The 17,550-nt window shown below is 40.9% G+C and overlaps 1 protein-coding gene across 8 annotated transcripts in view; it reads right to left on the minus strand.

Annotated features, from left to right (window-relative positions):
* Positions 1 to 867: 867 nt before the first annotated feature.
* Positions 868 to 17,550, minus strand: part of CEP63 (centrosomal protein 63) — a 79,037-nt gene continuing 62,354 nt past the window's right edge. For 3 of the 8 annotated variants that reach the window (XM_023538825.2, XM_003419988.4, XM_023538826.2), the window contains exons 11-15: positions 15,171 to 15,368; positions 12,665 to 12,751; positions 8,165 to 8,370; positions 7,076 to 7,358; positions 869 to 5,335 (exon numbers count right to left, since the gene is read on the minus strand). In XM_023538825.2, coding sequence (XP_023394593.2) covers positions 5,177 to 5,335; positions 7,076 to 7,358; positions 8,165 to 8,370; positions 12,665 to 12,751; positions 15,171 to 15,368 — 933 coding nt within the window. In that variant the 3' untranslated portion in view covers positions 869 to 5,176. Of the gene's footprint in view, positions 5,336 to 6,356; positions 6,754 to 7,075; positions 7,359 to 8,164; positions 8,371 to 12,664; positions 12,752 to 15,170; positions 15,369 to 17,550 lie in introns of those variants that run through there. The other 5 variants (XR_010319493.1, XM_023538827.2, XM_003419986.4 and 2 more) reach the window with 5 other exon arrangements.

Consider the following 17,550-nt stretch of genomic DNA (forward strand, 5'->3'; position numbering starts at 1 on the left):
TGAGGGGACTGTCAGCCAGAAGAGGGGATCACTGGGGAAGCCACTTGAGCACCCACCCTAACTGCTGTTCTGGGGGCCAGACAGGAGGGGCCTGCACATTTGGGGTAGGTGCTGGTGTTGGGAGCAAGGACTATATTCAAGGGACTAATTGGTAGATAACTCTTCTTGCCTGGTTTGTGGTATTTAATTTTAGGCTGAGGATCTGAAATACGTATCTTAGATTCCAGGAGGATTTGGGGACGAGTGGATTATTTTGTTTTGTACTACAAATCAGGGCCAAGACAAATTCCAGGGATCGCCCACTGAGAGGCCCTCATTGTTTCCTAAAGCCGGTGCCTCAGGAATGGGGACAGCTCTGAAAACTGGCAATTAGCTAATTCCCACTGGATGCCCCCCAAAGGAGTAGCAGCTCCATAAAGCATGAGCCTAACTAGTGTTGAACCGCGGCGTCTCAGCTGATCTGTTTTCCATAGCTGAAGAAATAAAGCAGGCTTATGTAATGTACCTGGCTTTTCTATTTGCCCAGTCATGCTTGTAGAGACATTGAGGGACTTGCCAAGGAGTCTAGGGCACACGTCCAATATTCCCACATTAATGAGCTGTAACCCTCTCTAAAACATTCTGTAGACAGTCCTCTAAACACTGAGTAAGAAAGAGGCCATAAACTACAGTGCCTGTACCAAGTGTTCCTACACCCCTGCATACAACATACATAGCCAAGAACTCAGCCTAGCTGATTGGCATGGACTTTGCTGCCTGTGCCCTCAGCAGCCCTGGAAACTGCGCCCCAAAATGGCAGCACCAGGAGCATACTCCCACTGGAGGGAAAGCAGGAGCCCCTACTGTGCACAGGGCTCCTGGCAAAACCCTTTTACCCGCACTTAATGGGTAACACAAAGTTCCCACAGAGAATAAACTGTGTTAGTCAAATATATCAAAACTGCACTGCAAAGAAACAACTCATAGAGGAGTGCTTGAAAGGCCTGTGGTCCATCCATTCCTCTACATAGTCTAAGTTCCCCTCTTTGATCAAGCCAGGCCACGAGAGCACCACACCACCCCGTGCGGGACCTCAGACCTGCTCCCTCTGAACCGCACCTGAGCCTGAAACCCTCAGCCCACACTGCAGCTCACTAGAAGGCAGGGCGGTACAGTCTCTTACTGTGATCATTTATCAAAATGTGGCAGGGCCTCTCCTACCAACCACACACTCATACCCTCTGGAAAAGTCCTTCTCTTGCACACAGTCTGTTTTGGCCTTGCAGATACCACCATAAAGCTTGTAATAGTGGTTTCTTCTCTGCTTTTGCCCCTAGAAAGCTCAGTTAACTCTGCTGCCTACCTCTAGCAACCGAATTGAACTAGATGATGTTTGTTTGTGGGTCAACCTTTATGACCCGCATTTTTCACTTTGCCCCATACTGTTTTTTCTTTTGGATGCATTTCTGTACACTATATCAAGCCATTTCTGGACGAGCCAACAAATACAATTTTTTCTATTCTTTGCCATTCTGCACTCAATACTGCACCTGACAACTGTTTGCTTAGCCTACTTATGCTCTCAATGACACAAAGTTTATTTTATAGTTATTCTTCTCGCCAATAGCATGTAGGTACTAGACTAGAGGGTGTTTTGCAAACAGATAACCATCGCCCATAGCTTACCAGGTGTTATGTGTCTGTGTACGTGGAGAGGGTACAGTCGGAGTTAAGTAGGTATAAGAGGTACAGAGTGATGTAGCATTTTTTCTATTCAACAAGATGCTTTCACAGGGCTATGCCAGGCACTGTCTTAAGTGCTTTACAAAATTTAATATTCACAAAAACCCTTGAGGTAGGTATTATTTTTACTTCCCTCATTTTACAGATCAGAAAACTGAGACATGGAGACTTGCTCGAGGCCATACGGCTAAGAAGTGGCAGAGCAGTTTACCGACAAGGTCGTCTGACCAGAGTCCATCCATGCTCACTACTTCTAGAATAGGGCACTTCTCTCTGCCAGAAAGAGCCTGGGCTAAAGGACCCTGGGCAAACCACCTAAACCCTCCTTGTCAAACGGAAACACCAACACCCACTGCCTCCTCGACTTGAATTCAAACAGGGCTCCTTGGGAGGGTAGTGTCCACCTCACAGTGGGAACTTAGCTTTTTCTTCTTCAGCTAAAGTCTGCATAGGAATTCAAACAAAACTCACTGGGAATTCAGGCCAAGAGGAATGAGGTAACTCACTTAACAAAACATCATTTGCAAACCCTAAAACAGACAACAGAGCTCTCATCTTTTCATCTGAGTAGTCTGACCACTGAACCACTTTGTAAAATGTGTATTAAGAAACTAACTCATGCTTAGTTTTGACACATTTTAATTAACATCTTTTTGGAAAATGAAGTTCAGAGATTAAATCACAATCTTAAATTACAACATTCTGACATCAATTTAATTTAGGCGATCAATTAACTACTTCAACTTTAAAAACACTGTATAAATTTTGAAGTACCTCATGATTCCTCAAATATTTCCAGTGACCTCAGAGTTTGTCATTGTTCCTCCTAATTAACACATACTATGGTTTTTTTATGGAGAGTTCCCTGGTGACACAGTGGCTAAGAGCTCAGGTGCTAACCAAAGGTTGGCAGTTTGAATCCACCAGCTGCTCCTGGGAAATCTTATGCCCCAGAGGGTAGCTATGAGTTGGAGTCAACTCAAAGGAAATGAGTTTAGGGGTTTTTTGGTATGGATAGTTCAGAAGCAGGATTGCAGCCTACAAATTTTTAAGCTGAATCTTGGGTTTTGAAACTCAGAAATTCCCTCATACCAATCCACATGGGTGTCGTACTTTTGGAGTCTGCGAAGTTCTTTCAGAAATGCATTCTCAGTAAATCCTCTCAACCCCATGAGATATTAATTATCCCCATTTACAGAAAAGTACAATGAAAACCAGAATAACAGTGATTTTCATTCATCCAGTATTTGTGTAGCATCTATGTTAGGCAGCACACTGCCTGAGCATACAGACAGGCCTGGTCCCTGCTTACGAGGTTTTCAGTGGGGGAGACGGCAGTACAGAGGACTGCACAGTGTGGCCAGTGTTCTGAGAGGGGCACACACGAGCAACGAGGAGAAGCCTTTCCTTAGGAAGGCTTCACTGAGCAAGAATAAAGGAGTCAAGTGAATGTGGTGTTTTAGGGGCAGGTAGGTGTGGAAAGGCGAGGCAGACCCCAGGGACAGCATGTACAGAGGCACTGAGAGAAGAATCTGGTGCATCTGAGGAAGGACATGTACCCATTGGTTCCAAATATCTGAGCACCTCCTAAGTGCTGGATACCATCACGGGGCTTACCCTCATGAGTCCATGTCCTCATGGAGCTTAATTCTACTGGTAAAGGTAGATGACAGAACATAAACCAAGTAACAAAATGACTTCACATAGTAGTGAGTACTATGGAGGAAATAACTCAGGGCCGTGAGCTAGAGAGTCTAGGAGGAGCAGGTTTGGGGTAAGGTAGTCAGGGAAGGCCTTTTTGAAGAGGAGGCGTTGGAGTGCAGGTGAGAGAGGAGAAAAAGCCAGTCACAGGGTAAAGTGAGAGAAAGTGATGCCGGGCAAACAGCAAGTGCAAAGAGCCTAAAAGGTTAAAGATTGTTGTGAACAAGAACATAAAGGAGTTGGTGTGACTGGAACAAAGAAAGGTGAAGCAGCAGGGCTGACTGCTGAGGAGCTGGTGGGCTGTGGAGAGCAATTTGGATTTTACCCTGAATGCAATCAGAGGCTGCTAACCAAAAGGGGAGCAGCCGAACACTTTACCACCACCAGGGCTCCTATCAGTCTATAGATGGCATTTAAAGCTTGGGAATTGGAAGGAATTGTCAAGGGCGAGTACATTGAGTTAGGAAAAACCAAGTCAAAGCCCTAGCGGGCACTCTGACAAAGGTTAGAAGAGGGAAAGCCAGCAAAGGAGAATGAGATGGCGTGGCCAGTGAGGTGGGGAAGCAGAGAGGGGAGAGACCAGGAGAGTGTGGGATGATGGAAGCCAAGAGAGGAGGAAGCCAAATGTGTGAAATGATGCTCAGAGGTGATTACGTTCAGCGTAAAGAAGTTATTGAATTCAGCAATACGCAGGTCACTAATGACTGAGAACAGAAGAGCAGTTTCGTGGTGGAGATGGGAAAGGTCCAGTTGAGAGGGGAGAATGGCAGGAGCCATCCTTGAGCTGGCACGCACACGACACTTCGCCTTCTTTGTCTGCAAGTGCACACCATCTCTCCCTTGTGACTCCATTTCCTATGATCCTCAAAAGATGGCATCGCTCAGGACCTCAAGGATTCTCTTCTCTTGATACATTCCCCTCAGTCTCATCAGTTATCATGGTTTCAAATGCCTCCTGCACGTTGATGACATCCAGATTTTAATCCCTGTCTGATCATCTCCTCAGCAACGCAGGTCCTGACAATTCCCTGTGGATGTTCCTCAGGCAACACACAGCCCCTGCCTTCTGCCCACCCATCTAATACTTCAGTTATGAGCAAGAGTGTGCTTCTTGTCAAGGTTCCTCATAATGGCCCTCATTACGCATTTCCAGACCAACCTGGCACATTATACTCTAGTATACCAAAGTAGTTCTTTCCTGTCATCCTAACCCAGGAATTCCCATTTAATCCTCATAAAATAAGTGATATCCTCCCCTAAGGTTTCCAGAAAGTAAATAACCAGCCCGATTTCACATGGCTCTTTTTTTTAATAACTGGCAAAACCAGCAGCACCAGTACCAATCAATCTGACTCTTAAATCCACGCTGCAACTATGTACTTTCTTTAAAGGAAGTCCTTGTAGTTACTTTATTTCCAATATGTGTCATAAAATCTTTAATTAGTAGACAGCTATTCACATTTAAGTCAGCAAGAGGAAGTATCACTTTATGATAATAAATATTAATATGAGAGAAAAGTCTAGCAAAGAGGTTTATTCTTACAGATTATTGCTGGAAGAAGTCCTTCAAATAAACTAGTACAGTGAAAATGACTAAGAGAGGTAATCAAATTTTCAGATTGCTTCACAATTGCTTTAGTATGTAGCATCTTTATAATTTTTATATGCTCAAGTTTTTAAAGAGCCGTGACTTCAGAAGGTAGTAACTCTTTGGTGTTTTATTTTTATTTCCAAGCTTGTGATTTTCAAGAGGCTACTTCAGAGCTGTGAATTGTTTCACTGTCTTCTCACTCTCTCTTTTTAGTTCTTCGATGTGGGCATCCAGACGCTCCAGAATATGATGAGATCTCAGCTCCTCCTCTTCCAAAAATCTCGTGGCTATTGAACCAAGGGGGGACACAGGCAAGGGACACTGGAAGAGAGACACATTTGGACAGACACAAGTAAGTAGAATATTATATTTCTAAGACAGGCTATTCATGATGTTTTCTAACTAGCAATATTAAAAGGTGATTTTTTAAAACACAGTTTTCCCTCTAAAGATATATTTCTTTGTTTTCATCCTAATGGCCAAAAAAAGAAAAATCAAACCTGTTGCCACAGAGTCAGTTCCAACTCACAGTGACCCCAGGTGTTGCAGAGGAGAACTGAGCTCCATAGGGTTTTCTTAGCTGTAATCTTTATGGAAGCAGGTCACCAGGCCTCCTTCCATGGAGCTACTGGGTGAGTCTGAACCACCAACTTTTCACTTAGCAGTCAAACACAAACCATGTGTACCACCCAGGCTCCATACTAATGACAAGAGTAGTAAAAAAAAAAAAAAAAAAAAATCAGTAAGTTCTCTGTAAAAATTAACACAAATTTCTCCTTTCCTGATCCAAGTTATATGTAAAGTATCATAGGTTACTAGTTATTGGTCTGAACAATATTTCAATTCACACTGGTATATCCTTCCATACCCCAGAAGAAAGTATACTTAATGTTTGTTATTTCAAACTCACTTTAAAAAATATGAATGTTACTTTCATTTTAAAGCACAGAAAACTCACCAACAATAAACCAGATACTAGTTAAAATCAATACTCTTCCCTCTTACAAAATTCCACAATCCCTTATCTGAAACCCTTGGGGCAAGTTGTGTCCCAGAATTCAGACATGTTGTGATTTTAGAAAGGTAACGCAGGACATAACCATCCACATACAGCATTACCCTACTAGAGTCTGAGGTAGCAGCCCATAATGAAGTACATTGATATTTCTGAAGAAAAATGCCTGGATATTCACACTAAGTAGGAGAAAGCCTATACATATTATCAGTTTAGTTTAGGTCAGGTCAGGTTTGGTGCCAAACTTAGGAAGAAAGTTTTAGTTTTAAGAGCCTTTCAGAATTTCATAGTTACAGATAAGGAAATAAAGACTTGTGTATTCCTTACTTTGAAAATGCAAAGAAAAACTTTCCATGGACTTATTGGCACATTAAAAAGGCAGTAACAGTGAACTTGCACAGGTATCAGGCCTCACTGGTGATAGGAAACGCATGTCTTGAGGGCAAGCTCTTCAGTACAGAAGGCAGAGGATGGTTTCCTGCACAGCAGCTGCAGGAACAAGGGGCCGGCACAGTGTCGAAAGGCAGGCTCTGCAGTCAGGCCCCGTCTCGCAGTACCGGTCACCTTCTGGACATTAGGGATGCACTTCCTTCTTCCACCTCTGTCCACCCCTTTTCCCTTTCCGCAGTTCCTTCTCTCCTTCCTCACTGTCTATGTCTCAGGACTATCCTGGAATCCAGAGATAGTCCTTGAACCAAGCACTCCAGTACAAAATTGACCCTCTCTAAAAAAAGGCAGGAAGGGAATGTCCAGTTAGGGTTAAAGACAAACTAATACCTATAACTTAAGTTATATTTCAGAACTAGGATGTATTTTGAAAAGTGATCCTAGTTGCATGTGTCTTCACAATCAAAACCGTAAGACAAAAATACACGAGAATGATGAAGGTACTTATGATAGAAAACCAGTAATTAAAAAACAAAACCAAACAAAAACACTACTGTAAATAATCACCTTCCTCCCCCTCAAAAAACAAAACAAAAACCAGTAAAAATCAAACCAATAAAATAAACTCAATATACTAGTAAGACAGAAAGTCTCCATACCAAAGATATAAACTCATCTTGGTCATTCATACTCTCAGACACAGTGTCAGAGAAATTGGCATCACTTGCATCTAACGCTGAAGGCAAAGAATCAGTTTTACACTGAAAGTTAGAAGGCAGAGAGACGGTGGAGCTGCCAGGGCTGGTTTGAGGACTCAGGGGGCTGAGGGTCCTGGATACAGGCTCTAAGCTATCCGACGCTTGTCCTCTCGGAGGAGATCGAAGGCCTGCTTTGTAGTGCTCAGTCTTTATTCCACCCCGTCTGTGCTGGCCATGGGTTGGCCTGGATAGCAGATTAGAAAACAAAACAAACAAAAATTGTAGCAACTTTGCTCTTTTCTAACAGAAATGTGGTTAGGAAATCCAATTAAAGATAAACTAAGAGGCTAACTAGTAAAGCTGTACTTTACAAAATGAGCAGCCCACTCAGTCCAGGTGTCCTTTTACTCATTCAGGCCCCAAATATCCAGCCCTCTTGCCTGGCCCCTGCCCTTCTGGCACCTACAATATGGCAGGGAGGGCACACTAGCTGCCAGGTTGATGGTGCATGGCAGGTGCTAGGACAGTGGAAGTACTGTGCACATGGTGGCACATAGAAAGGGTGCCTAACCTCATCAGGGGTTGGGTGAGGGCGTCAGCAACAGCTTTTGGTAGGAAAACATGAAGGCCATACAGTAAGAGCTGAAGCCAGGGGTTTTTTTTCATGGAATGCTTACTTCTTTTGGTAACAGTCTATAATTAATTGAATAAAAATACAAAGGAAATTTTTTTCTAAAAAGCCAAATTCTTTTTCTTATGGGTCAAGTGGGGTTGGGAAGGTGGGAGGTAGCATGAAAAGGTTCAGAGTGTTTTCAGTACCTACATCGAGAGTATATAAAAGTAAACCTTTATAAAAGTGCTAATTAATCCACCACCCCATTTTTTAACCTGATAATAACTTCACTTATGCATACTGCATAATAATTCAGAATTAAACATGAAGAGTTCTTTAATGAGGGTTTAATTTCTGTAAGTCAGAAATTATTCTCAAAGAAATAAGAACTACATTACAATGATACACATTTTAAAAAAACTTTTAAGAAATTTTACTTGAACTCTGTATTCTTGAACTCAGTAGCTCTGCCATATGTTGCTTTAAAAATCCTGTCATTTTTGGGGGGGCACATCTGAGTGGAAGGTTCCAGCTTAGATCTGGTATCCATCAGCTCCTTCTGTAGTTGCTGATTCTCAGACACTAATTTATTTAATGCCTCAATGTAATTCTCCTGGAGGTCTGCTAGAGAAATCTCTTTTGCCTAATTAAAAAAATATAAATAAATAACTGGAGTCACTTAATTTGCACAAGAATACTTGTGATCTGTGATACTGCTGGTTGCTTCATTTTTTTTTTTTTTTTTTAGTTGTATCTAGAGTTCATCTATGGCTTTACCTTGGAAAAAGTGAAGATTCGTTTTTGGTCCTCTAGAAAATAACAAACAAGTGACAGACAAGAGTAAAAACATTCTGCTTCTGAGAGCAAACCAGAATGGAGAGGTAGAAGCACAGTGGGCTTCCTTGATGTACCAATGGCCAAAGAGCTGGAGGAAGGATGGAACCAGGATAGAGGAAAGCTACAAGTGAGAATCAGAAATGGAAAAAGAAAGAAAATAGCAGGCATGAACTGATTTGTCTTCACGGAGAAGGCTGAATAGCCCAGAAGACCAGTGGAAGAAAACCAAGCAGAGGTTATGAAAAGGAATGTTGGCTGGCAGGGAAGACTTTGAAAGAAACACTCTTGGGTCTTTAACACTTTTATGTAACTTTGACACAGATCCTTCTATGTGAAATAAATTAGGACATGATAAAGCAACATTCAAGCACAAGGGGGGAATTACTATCCTGATCTGGTCTTAGTTCTATAATCATAAATTTTACCGCTCATCAATTCTAGTGTTTTCTGATAATGTGGTATCTGAAAAAAAAAAGTAGTCTGGACTGTTTTTTTCTAATGACAAAATATTTTCATTAACATTCTGCAAAATTATGGTAATCTTCTTTAGAGTTGAATATGTTTAGCTTGTTCTTTTCTGTAAAAAATCTTCTGAAGATAAGCTAGTCAAGAATGGTTTGACAAACAGAATTTGCCTAAAAGAAACAAACTTTAAAAATATATCTGTTAACTATTTGTGTACCACTAGTGACAGTAAGTCATAAAATCTTTTGACAAGTTGTCAATGACAGACAAAATCTCAAAGGAAAACATTCACAGGGCACGTGAGTTAAACTGCAAACTACAGTCGGTTTTTTAACTGTGGTGAATAATTTATTTTACCAGAGCTATTGCTTTGACTATTAAGATAATTGGATACGTATTAGAATAAATCCTTAACACAAGCATTCATTTATAAAATTAATTCCACCTTCCTTGGTGGCAAAATACAAAAGGGCATTTTCTAATAATTATTCTTAATAACACATACAACATTGTCACGCTGTGTAACTTCAAAATCGAGGAAGCCTAAACTGCTGAGAGGACTGATCCAGTTTGATGCCTGGTATCATTACATACATTTTTTTTAAAAAAGATAATGTTGCCTTTGCCAGCCATCTTTTAAAATTTTATCAAATATTTTATTCGTTTATTAACAACAATTACAGATAAATGAATGTGAAAGGGAACATGGCAAGCACACACCTGGCTGTGTAGGGAAAGGACAGTGCCGCCACTGTTAGAAGGCGGTTTCAGGAGAGAGAAGCTGAAGAGAACCTCTGGTCACAGTCTGGCTTGAGCTTCCTGAGAGTTCCCAGCTCTTAAATATGAACAGATAATCACTGGCTATGATAAGATTCTCTCAGCCGGGTGCTAACAAATCCTGGGCCTTTTGAGGATTCTGTGGTGGAAATCAGGTTGGTTCTTGGTTTCTCCACTACTAATTTAGTACTGGCTTTCCTAGGGCACATAAAGCCACTTACCACCCACCCATCCGCTTCCACCTTACAAAATGTTTAGCTGTTGTCTCTTCTGCTTTCCCCATCCCTATGGGTTTACGCTTAAAACAAATCCTTCCATCATACGTTTAGAGGGGTTTGGGGAGGGTGCAAGAGTAGATGCAGGTTTTCATCTGCCATCTTAAATGACAGCGTAATACTTCATAGGAGCCCTGGTGACACAGTGGTTAAAGCACTCAGCTGCTAATCGAAAGGTCAGTGGTTCAAACCCACCAGCCACTCCATGGGAAAAAAGGTATAGCAATTTAGAGATATTTGGGGAGGGAGCAAGATTAGATGCACATTTTCATCCGCCATCTTATATGAGAGCATCATATTTCATAGTACAGAAAGCCACAAATTAACTTTCCTCTACAGATCAATGTTCAGTTTGTTTCAAAATTTTCGACATTATAAATAATACCACAGTGACCATTTTCTATACATTTGCTCCTGTAAGATGGGTTCTTTGGGAATGTAAACTGACAAGACCTTTCTGGAGAACTACTCAGCAATGACTATCAAAATCAGAAATGCGTTTGACCCAGGAGTTTAGAGGGTATTTTTTTTTTTTTCATGTATTTACAATTTTGATGTATATTGTGAAACTCCACTCCAGAAAGGCCATCTCAACTCACTTTCTCATTGACAGAGCATGAGAGGGCCTGTTTCCCTATATTGTTGCTGTTTTTTAAAAACCATTGTCAATCCAATTAACCAAAAAAATGTATTTTGTTTTGATTTTTAGGGTGGTAAAACAGCTTTCCTTGTTTATTGGATATTTTTAATACTTCTATGAATTATCTTTTCATATCATTTGCCTTTTATTTTTTAATGGATTATCTTTGTAGGAAATTATCAATATTAACCTTTTGTCTGTTTATGGGTTGCTTTTCCCCAGTCTGTCTTTTTTTGAGCCTTGCTATCCAGAAATTCTTCGAAATTTGTAAAATTCTTTATGTTGTAAAATGCTTTATGGCTTCTATGTTTTCTCTGATGGTTAGAAGACTCTTATTCTCCCAAAAGATTGTAAAAATCGTTCCCTGTATTTTTTTCTAGTTGAAATATTCATCTAACCTTTTCTATTTTCTTCCATCCAGCATCTACAATCAAGATTTTGAAGTTAGATCTACTTGGGAGCAAATAGGAGGCAATGTATAACTATACATCTTTTTGAAGGCATACACTCTCTGGAAGTACAGAAAAAAATAATTTCTACAATCTTCAGGCATTTGACCTTTATCAAGAAAATATAGGTCAGAATATAAATAGGTTATTTTCCAAATTATGAAAATTTTATAATAAAATATACTAGTTACTACACCTCACTACTAGCTAATCATGTTCTCTCTGGTTTCATAGGAGTGTGTCATCTTGAGGACTAAGATGCACCTGACCCAAGTCATGGTATTTTCAATCACCTCATACGCATATGAAAGCTGGACAGTGAATAAGGAAGATGGAAGAAGAATTGATGCCTTTGAATTATGGCATTGGTGAAGAATACTGAATATACCATGGACTGCCGGAAGAACGAACAAATCTGTCTTGGAAGAACGAACTAATCTGTCTTGGAAGAAATACAGCCAGAATGGCTCCTTAGAAATGAGGATGACGAGACTTCTTCTCACGTACTTTGGACACGGTATCAAGAGGGACCAGTCCCTAGAGGAGGACATCATGCTTGGTAAAGTAGAAGGTCAGTGAAAAAGAGAAAGACCCTCAACGAGATGGACTGACACAGTGGCTGCAATGATGGGCTCAAACACAGCAATGATTGTGAGGATGGTGCAGGACTCGGTAGTGTTTTATTCTGTTATACACAGTGCTGCTGTGAGTCGGAGCTGACTCGACGGCACCTAGCAAGAATGAACAACATACACTTCGTATCCTCCCTATTAGATTACTTCAAGTCTCTTAAAGGCAGGAACCCTATCTTACTCACCCTTGTGTCCATTGTAGTGCCTACTACAATGCTTTGAATATAAAAGACTCTAGGTAATATCTGATTAAATGAATCATATCCTGTAGAAATATAACTAAACTAAATTATTTTAAAGATAATTATACTTTATAATAAAAAGATTTCATGAACAATAATACCACTAGTATAATATGAATATTATAAGACACATAAGGTAACATCAATACAATAATAACAATAACCTCATATTAACTAATTACATCTGTAAAGATGCTATTTCCAAATAAGGTCACATTCACTGTACCAGGGGGTAGAACTCAAACATACCTTTCTGGGGACAAAAATCAACCCCCACCAATGTGAAAGGTATACAAGAATAATATTAGTAACAACAGCAGCAGCATCTAGCCTTTATTACATGCTTACCAAGTGCCGAAGCCCGGGTGGCAGGCACTATGCCAAGTCCTTTATACACATTCCCTTGACTCAGAACACAAACTGTCCCTGTATTTTATCACATACATAATATGAAAAGTATCCTCCTACTGCTGGAGTGGAGAGTTCTATTTGGTTCACTTCCACCATTGTCTTGACTTCCTTCTGGTTTGACCTTACCTCTCTCTCCACAATATCAATATTTACAAAGTGACTTTTTAAAGGCTTAGACAACCAAAAAATTTAAGTTTCTACTTACATACCTCATGTAAACCCAATTCCAATTTCATCACTGTTTCAGAAAGATGACGGTTTTCTAACTTGAGTGACTCGAGCTGATCCAAAATCTCCTGAGGAGGGGAAGGGCAGAAAGAACAAATAAATATAACAAATAAATCAAATGCATCTTACAAAAATTTTCCACATATAATTGTCATTAAGCTAAGTTATACTCTTTACTGATATATATAAAAATACTAAAACTAAACTATTTTAAAGATAATTATACTTTATAATAAAAAGATATCATGAATAATACCACTATTATAATATGAATATTATAAGATACATACGGTAATATCAATACAATAATAACAATAACCTCATGTTAACTAAATTACACCTGTAAAGATGCTATTTCCAAATAAGGTCACATTCACATTTATCATTATCAGAAAGATAAAAACAAAACAAACAAAAAAACAGAGTCCTTGGTCAAGGTGAATTAACATGCATGTGACTGAAAATATTCTAAGACCATGAAGGAACAACGCTTCAGTCCACTGGTAAATCCCTCACCACTCTCCTGTGTCAGCCTCCTGTAATTTGCTTTCTACCTCCAACATCATGTGGAATCGCACTCCTTTCATATAATAATAACCAAACTTTAGTCCTCCTTCCCCTTAGCTTTTCTGCTGGAGCATTCCTTCCTGCTTGAAAAACTTCCTGCTTCCTTAGAGAAAGCTACCCGGTTTCTTCCCTACTTCCCTCACTGAGGAGCCCTGGTAGCGCAGTGGTTAAGAGCTCAGCTGCTAACAAAAAGCTTGGCAGTTTGAATCCACCAGCCACCCCTTAGAAACCCTATGGGGCAGCTCTACTCTGTCCTGTAGGGTCACTATGAGTCAGAATCAACTCCACGGCAAGAGGGTCCCCTCACTGCTACTTTTTGAAGATCCGTTCCCCCATCTCTTTTTCCCTGAATGAGTAGTACCTAAGCTTGTTCCAAGTTTCTGCTCTTCATACTTGATGCTTTCTTATTATAATCTAGGTCTCTCAGGGAGTTTCAAATGCCAACTTTACGCAAGGACTCTCACAGCTAGATATCTAACCTTAATTTTAATCTTGAACCCCAGGTCTTCTGTGGAACTGATGACTAGACATTTCCACATGAAAGCCCAGCCTTTATCTCAAGCCAAACGTGCCAAACCAATGTCTCATAAGCCAACCTTCCTGTTTTGTGTACCTTTCACACTGTTATGAGCTAATTTATGTTCCCAAAAAGGTATGCTCAAATCCTACCCTCTGGTACCTGTGAATGTGACTTTATTTGGAAACAGCATCTTTCAGATATTATTAGTTAACACGAGGCCATACTGGAATAGAGTGGGCCCTAATCCAATAGGACTTGTGTCCTCATAAAAACAGAAGAAACACAGAGAGACAGACACAAATGGAATACGACCATGTGAAGACAGAGGCAGAGAGTGTAGTTAGGCTGCCACAAGCCAAGAAATGTCTAGAGCTAGCAGAAACTGGGAGAGACAAGGGAGGATGTTCCCCTAGGGCCTTCAGAGACAGAAAGGCCCTACTGACACCCTGAATTCAGACTCCTAGCCTCTAGAACTGTGAGACAATACATTTCTGCTATTTTAGACCATATAATTTGTGGTAATTTATTATTGCAGCCCTAGGAAACTAACACACAAACTCATTATCCTCCCTTCAAATGTGTTTCCTATCTTTTCTCTATTTCACTAAAGAGCATCACTTTCTACTCAGTTGCCCAAGCTTAAATCCTGAGTGACATCTTTCCTTAACTCTATCTCCCTCACCTTCCCTGTACACTCAAATACAAAGTCCAGTCACTTTTACCAGCCAAATCTCTCTAGAATTCATCAGTCTCCTATCTCCCCTGCCTGTTGCTCAGGCCACCATCTTACTGCTATCACAACATCTGAGTGTTCTCTTTGCCTCTTTGCTTGCTCTCCATACTATCCCCATAGAGACCTTTCACTCTTGCTTAGAGCCATTCGCTACTGACCTCGAGATAATAGTAACACCCTTAATATGGCTGACCAGGCCCTTCAGAAGCTAGCCCCTGCTTACCTCTCTAGGTTCATCTCTTGCCACTTGTCCCACCTATAACCTAGCTTCACCCCCAGCAAACATGGCACATTCTCCCTTAGAGATCTCTGCGAGTATTTTTTCTTTGAAACACTAGTCTTGCCTCTCCTCGCAGCTACCCTTTGAATCCTCAGGTCTTCACTTAGACATCAGGCCCTCTGGGAAGCCTCTGAATAGTAAGGTCTAGATCTGGCCTCCTCTGTGTGCTCCTCACCACACACTACTGAGACAGTCTCTTTATTTGTCTGTATCTACTCTCACTTCCCCACCAACCCTCACTAGAATGCTTATTAATCAGTGTGCCCTCAGCCCAAAACAGGTATCTAATAAAAATATGCTAGAATAAGTATAATGAAAATGATATCTTTAATAAATCCAATCTTCAAAAATAAACTTCAAATTAAAAGAGTATCTATTGAGCTTCACCTTGTGCTCTATTGCTTTCTCTTCTGCCTTCTGTAGCTCTGCTCTCAGTCGCTTTTCCATGTCTGAGGAAGAGCCTTTGGTGGAAGCAATAGTGATGTCTCGCTGATGCAACTCCCGAGTTAGCTGGGAGATTTCCATCTTCATTCCTTCTAGTGCAGAACTGTAGGTTTGTTCAGCCTGTAAAATCTGTTCTTTCAACTACAAAGAAACAGAAAAGAAAGCAACAGAAATTAAGAGAAAGCATTTAGATAGAAAAATATTTTAGTAGTTAATGTTTTTACCTTACCTCAAGACGTGAAATTTTTCCTACATTAAATCTGCAGAAAAGTAGCAATTTATCAAGTTGCATATCTGTACTGAATGTCAGGTGGTTATAACCACAATCACATCATCAGATCTCAAGACAGAGAGAGACAGCGTCTTCAAATGCTATGGACTAGTATCAAAGCCCATGCACACTTGGTTAGAAAACAGCACCTGTAACCTTCATTCTTTCTTTAGTTGCAAATCTAAAAATTTCGTTTAATGATTTCCTGGTCCACAGAAGATAATTAACAATAGAAAGACAAGAGGAAGAAAAGGGCTAGAAGTAATCTGAAAGAAGTAATAAAAGACACAAGTGAATAGAGCATTTGGGGTCCATAAATGCAGAGACAAACAGCTCTACATATCTCAATAGCCAATGAGGATATAACTACATCATAGCACAGAAGGAAAACACATCCATAACCAACTTTAGTCAATAAATATTAATTAATCATATATATTTTAGAAAGCTTTTCACCAAAAAATGTTTGAAATAAAGTTTGAGAGTTCAAGGATTCAATTATCTTGAAAATATCTATATGGCATTTCTGGGGATGCCAAAGAAAGAAGGCATTTTCCCTAAGCCCATTCCAAGTGTTCTTCCATTCTTGAATATCAAATGGTCCTTTGGGCTACATTTTTCTCTCATTAAAAATGACCCCCAGAGTGCAGAGGCGGAGCCAAGATGGCAGAATAGACAGACGCTTCTGCCAAGCCCTCTGTTGAACAAAGACCTGAAAAAACAAGTGAAACAAGTATATTTGTGACAAACTGGGAGCCCTGAGCTTCAAAGGCAAGCTGAGAAAATGAACCGAGGGGCAGGGGGAGGAAGAGACCATTCAGAAGCGGAGAGGAGTTACCGGACCTGAATCGCGGAGAGCCCACAGGTACCATTCCCAGAGCAGTGGCGGGCTGGTACTAGTGTTCGACTGCAGTTTCCTCAGGGAGAAGCAGCCAGACACACAGCCTACTCACACCTCCAGAACCTGAGAAGAATGGCGCTCTCAGCAAAAGCTAAGTACTTATGTATTTTTTACCACGCCCCTCCACCCCCAAGCTGGCTTTAGTGGCTGAATTCCCTGGGCCTGAAATAGGCCCTGTTGAGTGCCTAGAGCCATCCTCCCAGCCTCAGAGAAGGAAAAAATTTGCATTTGGGGGAAAAGATAATTTGCCAGCTCCACTAACTAGGGGAGCTCAGGACTGAAGCGGCTCCGGTCCACGCATGAACGGTCCATGGACTTTGAGCACCTTTCCCTTCTGTATGGATCTGTGTGAGCCTATATCGGGAGAAGAGGCCCTTGTTGGCAGACTCCAACCATTTCAGCTGTGCAGTGGAGAGGTGGGTGTTTGATGTTTGGCATTAGTTTGCCTATTAAACAAAGTCCTCCCCTACCCACATCAGGGACCTAAGGAATGGTAGTTCCACTCAGGTCAACCAGCCACCCACGGTAGAGGTCCAATGATAACTGGTACCTCCCAGTCCTTACAACTAAAAACTTTGGATGCCCACAGTCCGTCTGTAGAACCCACCCACCTGCACGCTCTAGGGAACAGGGACGTGCTTTCTTCAGAGACACTTGGGGGTCAGTTCTCAGCCACCTGCCTTGTTCTGAGCATGACATCCTGCTGCAATCAGATACCAGTACACACACCAATCATCCTGTCCCTCTAAGACTGTAAGACAGAGCCTGTACCACACACTTAATGATCAGCTACCTGGACATCTGAGCTGACCCACACAAGAAAAGTTAATGGACTCACAAGCTCATATACCTGATAACAGCTCTTGCCATCTGGGGACAGGACATCAGAGCTCCGAAGGCAAAAATAATCAAGCTAGCTCAATCAACCCATTTGGGCAAATCAAAACAAAGCAAGAAACTGAGATACAGGAAGCAAACATAAAATAAACTAATACAATAACTTATAGATGGCTCGGAGACAACAGTCAATATCAAGTCACACAATCACCTCAACAAGCTCTCAAAACAAAGAATCCAGGGATCTTCCAGATGAAAGTGTATTTCTGGAACTACCAGAGCCAGAATACAAAAGCTTAATATACAGAACCCTT

This window comes from Loxodonta africana, chromosome 26, assembly GCF_030014295.1.
Source record: "Loxodonta africana isolate mLoxAfr1 chromosome 26, mLoxAfr1.hap2, whole genome shotgun sequence".
Taxonomy (NCBI): Eukaryota; Metazoa; Chordata; class Mammalia; order Proboscidea; family Elephantidae; genus Loxodonta; species Loxodonta africana.